A 14,794-nucleotide genomic window follows, 5' to 3' on the forward strand; every position below is an offset into this window, starting at 1 on the left:
ATGCAGAAAGCGAATTTGACAAAATTCAAAATCCATTTATGGGGGTGCCGAGTGGCTCAGTCTATTCAGCGTCTGCCTTCAGCTCAGGTCATGATCCCAGGGTCCTGGGATCAAAACCAACATCTGGTTCCCTGATCAGTGGGGAGCCTGCTTCTCCTTCTCCCTCCAAGCCTTCCCCTGCTTGTGCTCTCACACTCTCTCTCTCAAATAAATAAATAAACAAACTCTTTTTAAAAAATTCATTTATGATAAAAATTCTCAGAAAACTAGGAATAGATGAAACTCCCTCAATTTGATAAAGAATACCTACAAAGACCTACACCTAACATCATACATAAAGGTGAAACAACTATATGCTTTTCTCCTAAGATTGGGGAGAAGGTGAGCATTTCCACCCTCATTCCTCTATTCAACCTAGCACTGAAAGTTCTAGCCAGTGCCATAAGGCAAGAGAAGGCAATAAAAAGCATACAAATGAAAAAGGAAGGGTTAAACTGTCTCTATTTGCAGATGACATAACTGTCTACATAGAAAAAAATCCCAAGAATTCTAAAAAAAAAAAAAAAAAGTGCTCGAACTCCTAGAGCTAATATGTAAGTTCAGCAAACAAGACCAAATAAAAAAATCAGCTGTATTTCCCAGGTGCCAAAATTAAGAATACAATACAACATTTACAATTGCTCCCCCCAAATGAAATACTTAGGTATAAATCTATTAAGACAGGTATAGAACTTGTATGCTGAAATCTATAAAAACTGATGAAAGAAATCAAACAAGTTCATAGATTGATAGATTCAATACAATTAAGAAGTCACTTCTACCCTAATCTTTAGATTTAATACAATTCCAATCAAAATTCTCACCAGGGATTGATTTTTTTTTTTCAGATCTACTGAAAGCAAAAGAGTTGGACAAGCCAAAGCAACTCTGTTAAGAATATAAAATCCACATTATCTAATCTTAAGACATTACCAAGCTACAGTAATTAAATCAATATGGTATTAATAAAGTGATAATCAATGAATCAGCAGAACAGAATTGAAAACCTAAAAATTGGACCACACAAATGTGTCTGATTGATTTTTGACAAAGGCCCAAAGGCAAGTCAGTGCAGAAAGAACAGTCTTTACAAAAATGGTGTTAGAACAATTAGACATCTAGATGCAAACAGTCAGCTGTGTCCTAAACATCACATCTTACACAAACACGGGCTCAAAGTGGATCTTAGATCCAAAGGTAAAACCTAATATTAGAATACTTTTAAGATAAAGTGTAAAGGAAAACCTTCATGACTTGTGCTTAGGCAAAGTGTTTGTAGACATCATGTCAAAAGCCATGATCCATAAAAGAAAAAGTTTACAAATTAGAATTCGTTGCAATTAAAAACTCAAGATTGAAAGGAAAGTTAAGACACTAAAAAATGGGGGAAAAAACAATAGCTATAGATCAAGAGAAGCTATTTGCAAGTCACATAGCTTTCAAAGGGTTTGAATATATAAAGAACTCTCAAAACTCAACAGTAAGCAAACAACTCAATTTAAAAATGAGCAAAAGACTTGAACAGACAATCACAGAGGATAGATAAATAAGTATATGAAAAGATGCTAACGTCATTAGCCACTAGAGAAATACAAAATCAAACCATGAGGAAATACTACTACCCTCTTATTAGAAGGGCTTTTAAAAAAAAGAAAGAAACAAATCCTGAGAACACCAAGGGCTGGCAAGAATATAGAATATCTGCAAAATTCTCATACATTGCTAGTGAGAATGCAAAATGGAACAACCACTCTGGAAAACATGTGTCAGTTTCTTATAAGTTAAATACACACTTACCATATGTCCCATTCCTAAGTCTATAGGATACCTATAGACCAGAGAAATGAAAACCTACATTCACACAAAGGCCTATACATTAATGTTTATAGCAGCTGTATTCATAATCCCCCAAAACTGGAAATGAACCAAATACTTTTATATGAGTGACTGGAAAAACAAATTGTGGTGCATCCATATAACAGCATACTAATCAGCAGTAAAAAGAATTAATTACCAATACATGCAAAAGCATGGATGAATCTCTAAGACATTAAGCTGAATGAAAAAAGCCAGTCTCAAATGGTCTTATACTATATCATTCCATATAGATAACATTCTATAAAAGGCAAAATTACAGTGACGAACAACATGTTGGTGACTGCCAAAGGCAAGGGATGGGAGGAGAATATGATGACAGGGGAGCAGCACAGGAGTTTACTGAAATGATGGAATCATAATTTCGTAGTGGCACACAACTCTATATGGGTGTTAAAACTCATAGAGCTGTACACACACATACACACACCACACACATGTGAACTTTACTGTATGTTAAGAAATTAAAAAAAGAAGTTGTTGATGTGCTATAACAAAATTGCCTTTTTCCTCTGCTCTCCCTGGCAAATACCTCATCCTTAAGATACAGACCCAATGTTCATGCTTTATGAAGTCAGCCCTTCACCACGTCAGGGAGTTAGCAGTTTGGATCATGTTTTACAGTACTTTGTTCATATCTCTAATCTTACGCTTACTTATCTTACCTCCCCCACTAGACCATGTCCTCAGAAAATTCACATTGATCCCCAAATAGATTATAAGCAGGTATATAAATATATGAGTATATTGGGAACTGGGGACAGAAAGATGGTGGTGGAGTAAGAGGACCCTAGGCTTGCCTCATCCCACAAATATAACTAGATAACTATGAAATGATCCTAAATACCTCAGAAATCAATCTGAATATGGACAGAAAAAACTCCACAATGAAAAGGAGAGAAGAAGCCACATCAAAAAAGGTAGAGAGTGCAGTGACATGGTTTAGGGAAGAAATGGATCCTGGCTGCTATGGTGTGGAGGGAGCCATGGTTGTGCTGAAGGGTGAGAGAGAGAGAGAGAGAGAGAGAGAGAGAGAGAGAGGAGCACATAGGGGAACACACAGGAGAATGTTTCCCCATAGCCACTGGCTTAGAAAATAGAAGCACTGAATTTCTTGAGTTCTTACAACTAGTGGGGCTTAAAGCCTGGAGTTTTAGAGTCAGCAGGTCTAGGCTAGGATAGAGCCTGGAGGGCACTGCCCTAGTCCTGGAGAGAAGGCAGACAAATAACCTGGAGGAAGACAGCATGGAAAAAGCAAACTGAAGAGCACCTGGGGCACACAGTGGGGAGAATATTTGATCTTCTTGGAGAGAGTCCCTGAGAGGAAGCATTCATGGACAGGCCTCCCCAGGAACAAAGGAGCTAACCAGCATCATTTCCCTCCCCCAGCCTTCAGCATAAACACAGAGCCACCTGCAGGAAGCAGCGCAGTGTGGACACTGGCTGCCTAACTTGCCCACACCAACTCCCACCTCCCCACCCCCGCACTCCAATGGAACTGCCCTTCTCAGTCACACTTACCTCAGTCCAGTGCAGTGGGCCCTTCCCCCAGAAGACCAGCACAAACCCCTCCACACAACACATCTCCCAATCAGAGAGTTCTACAGGGCCTCAGTTCTAGCGGAGGTGGTGACACATCTCATTTCACAAGCAGACCAGGGCACCCTTAGTTAAAACGCACCACACTCAGCCCAGAGACCAAACAAACACTGCCCACATTAGGTAAAGAGAGCCTCTCCAGATGACCAGCTTGAAGGACAGAGCAGCCAGAACACAACAGCAGAGCACACAGCACACACTGGAGACACTCCCTGAAGTGCCAGGCCTGGGCACTACATGACCTCTTCTTCATAAGGCCATTACTTTCAGGAGTAGAAGACATAACGGGATTTTCTAACACACAGAAGCAGGCAGAGATGTAGACAAAATGAGAAGACAGAGGAACTTAACTCAAATGAATGAACAAGATAAAGCCACAGACCAGAGATCCAAGTGAAATAGATGTAAGTGACATGCCTGAAGAAGAATTTAAAGTAACAATCGTAATGATACTCAGTGGAATTGAGAAAAGAATGGAAGACATCAGTGAGATCCTTACCAAAGAGATAAGAATTAAAAAAGAATCAATCAGAGATGAAGTATGTAATAAACGAGATTAGGAAAACACCTGACGCAATGAACAGCAGTCTGGAAGAGCTAGAGGAATGAATTAATGATCTACGAGATAAAGTAATAGAAAGTAATGAAGCTGAACAAACAATACAAAGAAGAATTATGCAAAACAACAATAGGCTTAGGGATCTCAGTGACTCCCTCAAATGTAACAACATTCATATTATAGGAGTCCCAGAAGAGAGAGAAAAGGGGGCAAAAAATGTATCTGAGAAAATCATAGCTGAAAACTTCCCTAATCTGGGGAAGGAAACAGGCATCCAGATCCAGAGGGCACAGAGAACTCCCATCAAAATCAACAAAAGCAGGCCCACATCAAGATATATTGTAATTAAATTTGCAAAATACAGTGATAAAGAAAAAATCTTAAAAGGAGCAAGACAAAAGAAGTCAGTAACTCACCAGGGAAAACCCATAAGGCTAGCAAGAGATTTTTCAACAGAAACTTTGCAAGCCAGAAGATAGTGACATGATATATTGAAAGTACTAAATGGGAAAAATCTGCAATGAAGAATACTCTGTCCAGCAAGATAATCATTCAGAATAGGAGAGAGAAAAAGTTTCAGAGACAAACAAGAACTGAAGGAGTTTGTGACCGCTAAACCAGCCCGGCAAGAAATATTAGAGGAGCCTCTTTGTGTGGAAAAAAGAGACCGAAAGTGACAGTATAAAGTAGGAAACACAAAAGCAGCAAAAATGAATATTTCTGTAAAAAATCAGCCAAGTAATTCACAAAAAAAGGATATAAATCATAATAACTTATACCTAAAACATGGGGTAGAGAGGAGAAAAGAATGTGTTCAAACTTAAACAACAATCAACTTAATATAGACTGCTATAGGCAGAAGAGGTTGTATACAAACCTAATGGTAGCCATATATCAAAAACCACTAATAAACAAGCAAAGACTAAAGACAAAGAAATCCAAATATATCACTAAACAAAATCAGCAAAACGTGAAAGACAGAAAGGATCAGAGAAAATCTCCAGAACCAACCACAAAACAAGTAATAAAATGGCAATAAATACATATCTATCAATAATTACTTTGAATGTAAATGGACTAAATGTTCCAATTAAGACATAGGGTGTCAGAAGGGATTAAAAAAAAAAACCCGAGAACCATCAAATGTTGCCTATAAGAGACTCACTTTAGACCTAAAAACATCTGCAAATTGAAAGTAAGAGGATGAAGAAACATTTATCATGCAAATAGATGTTAAAAGAAAGCTAGGGTAGCAATATTTACATCAGACAAACTAGACTTTAAAACAAGACTATAACAAGAGGCAAAGAAGGACACTATATAATCATAAAGGGAACAATCCACAAAGAAGATATAACAATTGTAAATAGTTATGCACCCAACATAGGGGCACCCAAATATATAAAATAATTAATAACAAACATAAAGGAACTCATTGTTAATAACATAATAATATTATGGAACTTTAACACCCCACTTACATCAATGTATGGATCATCTAAACAGAGAAGGAAACAATTGCTTTGAATGACACACTGTACCAACTGGACTTAACAGATATATTCAGAACATTCCATCCTAAAACAGCAGAATACACATTCTTTTCAAATGCACATGGAACATTCTCCAGAATAGATCACATAGTAGGCCACAAAACAGGCCTCAAGAAATTTAAGAAAATCAAAGTTATACCATTCAACTTTTCTGACCACAATGTTGTGAAACCAGAACTCAGCCACAAGAAAAAGTCTTGAAAGACCACAAATACATGGAAGTTGAATAACATGCTACTAAAAAAATGAATAGGCCAACCAGGAAATAAAAGAAGAAATTGAAAAATACATGAAACAAATTAAAATGAAAACACAAGGACCCAAAATCTTTGGGATGCAGTGAAGTGGTCCTATGAGGGATGTTTATAGCAATACGGGACTACCTCAAGAAGCAAGAAAAATCTCAAATGAACGACCTAACCTTACACTTCATGGAGCTGGAAAAAAAGAACAGCAAATCAAACCTAAAGCCAGAAGAAGGAAATAATAAAGATTAGAGCAGAAATAAATGATACAGAAACTATAGAACAGATCAATGAAACCAGGAGCTGATTTTTTGAAAAAAATAAAATTAATAAACCTCTAGTGAGATTTATCAAAAAGAAAAGAGAAAGGACCCAAATAAATAAAATCACAAAAGAGAGAGGAGAAATATCAACAAACGCCACAGAAATACAACATATTTATAAGAGAACATTATGAAAAACTATATGCCAACAAATTGGATGCCAACAAATTGGACAACCTAGAAGAAATGCATACATTTCTAGAAACATATAAATTTCCAAAACTGAAACAGGAAGAAATAGAAAACTTGAACAGACTAATAACCAGCAAAGAAATGGCATCAGTAATGCAAAACTCCCAACAAACGAAAGTCCAGTACTAGATGGCTTCGCAGGCAAATTCTACCAAACATTAAAGAAGAGTTAATACCTATTCTTCTCAAACTATTCCAAAAAAATATAAAAGGAAGGAAACATTCCAAATTCATTCCATGAGGTCAGCATAAGTCTGATAACAAAAGACACTACAAAAGAGAGAGAAAGAGAGAGAGAACTACAGGCTAATATCTCTGGTGAACATAGATGCAAAAATCCTTAACAAAATATTAGCAAACTGAATCCAACAATACATTAAAAAAACCATTCACCATGATCAAGTGGGATTTATTCCTGAGTTGCAACAGTGGTTCAATATTCACAAATCAGCATGATACTTCGCATTAATAAAAAAAAAAAGGATATGAACTATATGATCATTTTAATAGATACAGAAAAAGCATTTTACAAAGTACAACACCCATTCATGATAAAAACACTCAAAAAGTAGGTTTAGAGGAAACATCATAAATGCCATATATGAAAAACCCACAGCTAATATCATCCTCAATGGGGAAAAACTGAGAGCTTTTCCTCTATAGTCAGGAACAAGATAGAGATGTCCACTCTCACCACTTTTATTCAACATAGTACTGGAAGTCCTAGCCATAGCAATCAGACAACAAAAAGAAATAAAAGGCATACAAATTGGCAAGGAAGAAGTAAAACTTTTGCTATTTGCAGATGACATGATACTCTATGTAGAAACCCAAAGACTCCACCAAAAAACTGCCAGAACTAATACATGAATTCAGCAAAGTCACAGGGTATAAGATCAATGTACAGAAATCTGTTGCATTTCTATACACCAATAATGAAACAGCAGAAAAAGAAATTAAGGAATCAATCCCATTTACAACTGCACCAAAAACAATAAGATACCTAAGAATGAACCTAACCAAAGAGGTGAAAGACCTGTACTTTGAAAACTATAAAACACTGATGAGAGAAACTGAAGACAACACAAAGAAATGGAAAGACAATTCATGCTCATGGATTGAAAGAAAAAATATTGTTAAAATGTCTGTGCTACCCAAAGCAATCTGCACATTTAATGCAATCCCTATCAAAATACCAACAGCATTTTTCAGAGCTAGAACAAACAATCCTAAAATTTTATGGCACCACAGAAGACCCCAAATAGCCAAAGCAATCTTGAAAAAGAAAAACAAAGGTAGAGGCACAACAATTCCGGACTTCATGTTATATCACAAAGCTGTAGCAATCAAAACGGTATGGTATTGGCACAAAAACAGACACAGATCAATTGAAAAGAACTGAAAATCCTGAAATGAACCTACAATTATATGGTCAATTAATCTTCAACAAAGCAGGAAACAATATCCAATGGGAAAAAGATACTCCCTTCAACAAACGGCGTTGGGAAAACTGGACAGCTATATGTAAAAAAATGAAACTGGACCACTTTCCTACACCATATACAAAAATATATTCAAAATGGATTAAAGACCTAAATGTGAGACCTAAAACCGAAAAATCCTAGAAGAGAACACAGGCAATAATTTCTTTGACAATGGCCATAGCAACTTCTTTCTAGATATGTCTTCTGAGGCAAGGGAAACAAAAGCAAAAATAAACTATTGGACTAAATCAAAATAAAAAGCTTCTGCACAGTGAAGGAAGCAAAACTAAAAGGCAACCTACTGAATGGGAGAAGATATTTGCAAATGACATATCTAATAAAGGGTTAGTCTCCAAAATATATAAAGAACTTATACAAATCAACACACATACAAAAACAAGTAATCCAATTAAAAATTGGGCGGAAGACATGAAAAGACATTTTTCCAAAGAAGGCATCCAGATGGCCAACAGACACATGAAAAGATTCTCAACATCACTCACTATCAAGGAAATACAAATCAAAGCTACAATGAAATCAAATGCAAATCAAAACTACCCCACACCTGTCAGAATGGCTAAATCAACAACACAAGAAACAGATGTTGGCGAGTATATGGAGAAAGAGGAACCCTCTTACACTGTTGGTGGGAATGCAAACTGGTGCAACTGCTGTGAAAAGTAGTATGGGGGTTCCTCAAAATTTAAACATAGAACTACCCTATGATCCAGAAATTGCATTACTAGGTATTTACCCAAAGAATACAAAAATACTAATTCAAAGGGGGTACATGCACCCTGATGTTTACAGCAACATTATCTACAATAGCCAAACTATGGAAACAGCCCAAGTGTCCATTGATCAATGAATGGATAAACAAGTGGTACAGAGGCGCCTGGGTAGTTCAGTTGGTTAAGTGTCTGCCTTCAGCTCAGGTCATGATCCCGGGGTCCTTGGATCAAGCCCCATGTCTGGCTTCCTGCTCCATGGGGAATTCTGCTTCTCCCTCTGCCCCTCCCCCTGCTTGTGCTCTCTCTCTCTCTCTCTCTCTCTCAAATAAATAAAAATCTTTAAAAAAACAGAAGTGATATATATATATATATATATATATATATATATATATGCGCACATACACAATGGAATATTACTCATCCATAAAAAAGAATGAAATCTTGCCATTTGCAACAACATGGATGGAGATAGAGAGTATTATGCTAAGCGAAATAAGTCAGAGAGAGACCCTCATATGTGGAATTCACTCATATGTGGAATTTGGCCATATGTGGAATTTAAGAAACAAAACAAACAAGCAAAGTGTGTGTGGGAGGGAACAAAGAGAGACAAACCAAGAAACAGACTCTTAACCATAGAGAACAAACTGATGGTTACCAGAAGGGAGGGGCTGGAGGGATAGGTGAAGTAGGTGATGGGGATTAAGGAGTGTACTTGTGATGAGCACCAGGTGTTTTATGGAAGTGTTGAGTCACTATATTGTACACCTGAAACTGATATTACGCTGTATGTGAACTATCTGGAATTTAAATAAAAACTTGGAAAAAAAATTAAAAATACATAAGCATATTGCACATATAGAACTAGACATTTACTAGTCTATGTATTGATGTTTATTTTTGTATTGCTAATGTTCAAATGACAAATGATTGGCATATTAATACTATATTATTTATCATATTCAATTACTCACCTGACATATGTAAGATTAAATCTGATAGGTAGTTGGAAGTCCAGCTGAATTGTAGCACATTGATGATATCTGCCAATAGCATCCTTGATTTTTATATCAATCTGTAAATTAAATGATGTTTGCTTAAAGACAGCTTTTATTTTTCCTTTAAATTTTACTCTTTTTGAGGCATACGGTCTACTTACCTTAGGGCCATAAAATGCTCCATCTCCTGGGTTCATTTTCCATGGTTTCCCAAATTCCACCAAGCTGTTCTGTAGTTGCTATTTTTTTTTAAAGAAGAGAACATTTAAAACTTATATGTTATAGGGGCGCCTGGGTGGCACAGCGGTTAAGCGTCTGCCTTCGGCTCAGGGCGTGATCCCGGCGTTATGGGATCGAGCCCCACATCAGGCTCCTCTGCTGTGAACCTGCTTCTTCATCTCCCACTCCCCCTGCTTGTGTTCCCTCTCTCGCTGGCTGTCTCTATCTCTGTTGAATAAATAAATAAAATCTTAAAAAAAAAAAACTTACATGTTATTGTACTCTCTATTTTTTGCCACATAGCTCAAAAAAGTAAGTTATTACAAATCTTAATTATATTCTATTTCAGCTTAACATATATTTATTGGGCATGTTTTATATCCAATAAATTACTGAGCAGGGGCTACATAAAGATGATGAAGATGGTTCTTGCTCTCATGCACATTGTAACTGGAAAAATTAAAAGGCAATGTGCTAAGTTGTTGAAGTGAATTCCAGGAAGTGTTTAGGGAAGCCAGTGCAAGCCCCCTCTGCCTACACACTTCCCAGCTCTTTGTAGACGAGGCCTCCACTCATTAAAAGGCATGAAAACTTTGATATTTTTCCTTTATTCACTCTGTGTTTAGGTGCATAAGAAGGCCAAGGGGAAGTGCCTTGCCACTGTCTCTTGCTTTTCTATACTTCTGTACAGGTAGCTGGGGAGAGGCGTCCTTTATGATTTATAGTGGGTGGGAGCAGGAGGCCCATCTTGATCTTCAGCCTAAGCTACATAAATTCCTTGACTTTAGACTGTAGTGAAAACCCTCAGAACTGATGGTGATTGGGTATAAGTATTAATAAAAGTGTCTTTGAGTCTTCTGGCTATTTCCTATGGATATAGCTTCCTTGGGAAGCACCTGGGCCTTCCTAAGTGCCTGGCCGGAATACCGCCAAACCAGCATCCAAAGCCCTGTCATCACCTCAGTATATCGGTGCCCATGAGGGAGTTGATATTTGGGAGTAAACTGCTCACAGGGAAGTCAGAGCAGTGGTGGTGCCTGGGGTCCAAAGCCAGAGTCATCAAGAAAGCTGACTCTTGGGGTCCTGGCAGGATTTTCCGGGATCTCAGTTAGAGTGCGTCAGGTGCTGGTCTTGGCTGAGATCACAGGAGGCTCCCTCATGGGCCTGATCCTACTAAAGCAGCTTGCGTTCTACCTAGGACTGGAGAAGGCCACCACCACAGATTCATTTGACAGGCTGGGAGGCTAGCCTCTGCCTTACTCTCCTTCTGCATGGGGAAGAGATACTGGAATATATTCCCAGAGAAAATGAGGCCCTGCTGCAGGAGGCAACTAAGTAATGGGGAGAATTTATGGGGTTCCCAAGGAATTAAAAAGCCAAAGAAAGGCCAGGTTTTGGGGGAAAGCATAAAGTAGAGGGCACTGATCCTCACTGGGCCTCTGAGGACACAGTAATCAGACAGCCTGATGGGAACAGCCAAGGCTAAGAACACTTTCAATTTATGCAAGGTATGAGAGGAAGTGTATGTCTGAGGGGAGACTGAACCATTGTAATTCATATCTATGGACACTGGCTGTACCCTGGTAGAGGAGAAATTAGGATCTCCTTTTCTCTCCTGCTGGCTGGCTACCTTTCTTTCCCAGGTAAACATGGTCTCTGGCTCCCAATACCACTGTGGGTCTACGCTGTGGTACACGCTGGGCTCTAAACATATCAATTTGCTTGGAATTGTGTGGGTGTGGGCTTGGAATGTTCTTACGGATCTTAATGACTCAGAGGAATGCTGGAAAAGTGGGATACAGGAGAGATTTGGCGTGGAGTTATTCCAGCTCCAAGGAGCTGGCGGATTTACATAGGTTCCAGGGGCAGAGGCCAGATCAGGTCTGCTGAAGCAGGAGCCCAGACTCCCTTCATATTTATCTGAGTGGGAACCCTATCGCTGAGCTCAGGTTAAATTTAAAAATTGGATAGAACATTAAACTACTTTTTTTGGATTTTAAATTTCACAAGAAAAAGTGGATTTTCTTTAGGTCACAGATTTCGTGATGAAACTTAATAGAAAATAGAACTCACATCATTCAAATCTAGGGTATTTTTTGCTCCTGACATTTTGGTTATTTGGACAAGCTGTCATCTGATGGTTATACTGCATAGCTCTCCAATGCGTTCTGCTGGGTTCCATAACTACACACAATCTGAGATAAGAAATAAGGTAACAGTGAACTGATGATCCAGGAAAAATGTGGCCTTGGAGCTGATTTAACAAATGTCTCTTTCAAACCATTTCAGAGACATCTGAAGACAAAAAAATATATATTCATCTCACTGATTCCCAGATCAAGGGTAGACATCAAGGGAGAAATTCCCCCAGAGTGGAAGGATTCCCACCTCCTAAGGGAACAATCAGTGAGCTAAAAGAGGCCAAAAATATGGTGGAACACCCCAGTCCATTCTCCCCGTGCCAGGCGCATACCTGGTCCACCCACTTTTTAGCCCCCTGTACTGCATGTATGGAGTAATGACAATGGTAATAATACTATTACTATTAATAATACCAACACCTAACCTTTTCTGAACACTTACATGTGCCTGGCACTATGACAAATTCCTCACGTAAATTATTCCATTGAAGCCCACCACAACCTTATCAAGTAGGTGTTATCACCATCATTATCATCATCATCATCATCGCCATTTCAGACCTTAATGATTCTTCTATAATTCAGTCATGGAGCTAACCTTTGAAACTAAGCAAAAGGTGTTCCAGAGTCAAGCTTTGTGCCCTCTTTCTCTCTTCCTACTTCCATGTGGCTAGGCAGGGGCAGGCTGTCTAATTTGACTTTCTTCCTCCTCACAACAGATACGGAAGAAGGTGCATTTAGGATGGGCATGTGACAGTGGGGAGGAGAAGACCCTCATTAGATCTCAAGCCTAAACTGCTGCTACCCAGTCTTTGCCTGCCTCAGTACCTAACAGAAAACTAACTGTAACACTATCAATACAGTGTTCCTCTGATTCTTAATTCCTTAATCATCTGTGTGATCAGCCTCCGTGATAGTCCATGAAGAGGTGGGCCAACAGGCAGGTCAGGGTTTAGGCATTCTTGGGGTGTCTGACCATAATACCATTCTCATTTCAAATAAAAACTGACACAGGAGATGTACTGTATTCTTTTCATGTTTAGTAAGAAAAGAAAAAAAAAGAGCAGTATGATGAGCTCCTTAATCTTGACTTTTTCAAAGCTGAGATGCGACATGTGAGTTTCGGTGTTGACTGTGGAGGGGATTCAAGTATCGGGCGTGCGTGTGTCTACATCTATGAGCCGCACTAACGAGGCTCAATAGGCAAGTTTAAAATAAGCCTCACACACAGCAAGACTGTCTGCAAATCAGATGATTCCTTTAAAAACTTAGGAAATTGGTTATTAGTGACTGGCATTGAAAGAGTATAAATAAAAGCCTGATATAAACTTTAAACTATTCGAAACAAACATATTGTTATTATCACTGTTACAAAGAAAACTGGACAGCCATATTCTACAATCTGTGCATTTATCCCATAACTTCCAGTTTAAACAATTCTATTGCAAAGCGTGGCATTCTCCTCATGCAAGGTAAGTGCAGTCACTCGGGTGGTTTCCACACTCACAGAAATGAACGTGTGTACTTTGTCTCCTCCTACCTTTTCAGCTTCATCCCATAGCTCAACCTCTCCTAGGAAGTTTTCAGGTCTTGTTGACAAATTTAGTTGAAAGGAGAAGCCAAATGTTGAGTAAACAGATTGCAAAAACTGCAAACAGCCATTTATTTCTTCTTCAATCTGAAATGAGAGCAAACAAAATAGTCTAAAGAGTTAACACCAAATTAAATTAAGAAATAAAGCATGTTTTTCTATATAGTCAATGACACTGTTTTGGTTGTTCCTCCACTCCTTACCCAAATATTCAGGGAATGCCCACCACACGCCAGATGTGAGCAGGCTACCAGCAGCTCCCAGTCCAGTGCAGATGGTGGACAAAGAAGCAGGCAAGGCTACCTCACCATGAGCAGTGCCACACAAAAAGGTAAGGGTGGCTGTCCAGAGGGAGTGATAGCCAAGCTGTAGCCAGAGGGTAAGTAAGAGTTCTCCATGGAAAGCTAGGGCACAGCTTTTGGAGCGGAGGAAATAGTGAGAGTGAAGACCCAGAGGACAGAGGAGCAGGCTAGGGCAGGGGAGCCACAGGAAGCTGCCGTGGGACCAAGCTGTGCATGACAGGGAAGAGGGCACAGAAGGGTGGTAGGTGATCAGGCAGGGGCCAGAGAAAATTAAGTCAAAGCCAGCGTAATGTTTGCACTTTTTATTCTGAGAGCAATGGGAAACCAATGAAGGGTTCTTCAGCAAGAGACTAACACAATCCAATCTGTTCCTTTCAAGTATGGGAAATGGATTGGCAAATCTAGAAGCCAGGCCCATAGGGAAGCTGGTAGGGTCGTTTAGGAGTGAGGTGATGGTGGTTTGAACCAGAGAGAAGTAGCTGGAATTTGTGCTGGATCCTGGAAACTCAGGAATGAACAAAATTATTCAGGAATGGATAATACATTTAGGGAGAGCTATCAATAGGACTTGTGATTAACTGGGCATGAGGAGTAAAGAGTAATGGGCACCTGGACTCCTGGCCTGGACAGCAGAGAGGATGTGGGTGCGTCCCGTGAGAAAGTGAACAGGGAAGGCAGAGGCAGTGGTGTGGGGGGGCAGAAATAGACAGGTCTACCAGGCCCTGTGAGGTTAAAATCTGGAGCTCAGGAAGGAGAGCTGAGATGCAGGTGAGACTGGCAGCTGAGCCTAGAACATAAGTGAGCCCCAAAGAGAGCAGCGAGATCAGAGCTAGGGGCTGTGAGGGTGGGGAGAAAGGAGGGCACGTTTAAATGCAAACAGAATAGGGCCAACAAAACTAGAGCCCTTTAGGAAGGGGTGGGGGAACAGGCAAGGATCTGCATT

General features: G+C 39.2%; 1 protein-coding gene across 1 annotated transcript in view; it reads right to left on the bottom strand.

The window, feature by feature from the left end:
• The window catches only part of TARS3 (threonyl-tRNA synthetase 3), a 73,269-nt gene that overhangs the window by 17,542 nt on the left and 40,933 nt on the right, over positions 1 to 14,794 (bottom strand). Inside the window, exons 13-15 of the mRNA XM_045795371.2 lie at positions 13,499 to 13,636; positions 9,760 to 9,837; positions 9,575 to 9,675 (exon numbers count right to left, since the gene is read on the bottom strand). Coding sequence (XP_045651327.2) covers positions 9,575 to 9,675; positions 9,760 to 9,837; positions 13,499 to 13,636 — 317 coding nt within the window. The remainder of the gene's footprint in view (positions 1 to 9,574; positions 9,676 to 9,759; positions 9,838 to 13,498; positions 13,637 to 14,794) is intronic.

This window comes from Ursus americanus, chromosome 28 (genome assembly GCF_024610735.1).
Source record: "Ursus americanus isolate L20-20 chromosome 28, mUrsAme1.1.p, whole genome shotgun sequence".
In the NCBI taxonomy this organism is placed as follows: domain Eukaryota; kingdom Metazoa; phylum Chordata; class Mammalia; order Carnivora; family Ursidae; genus Ursus; species Ursus americanus.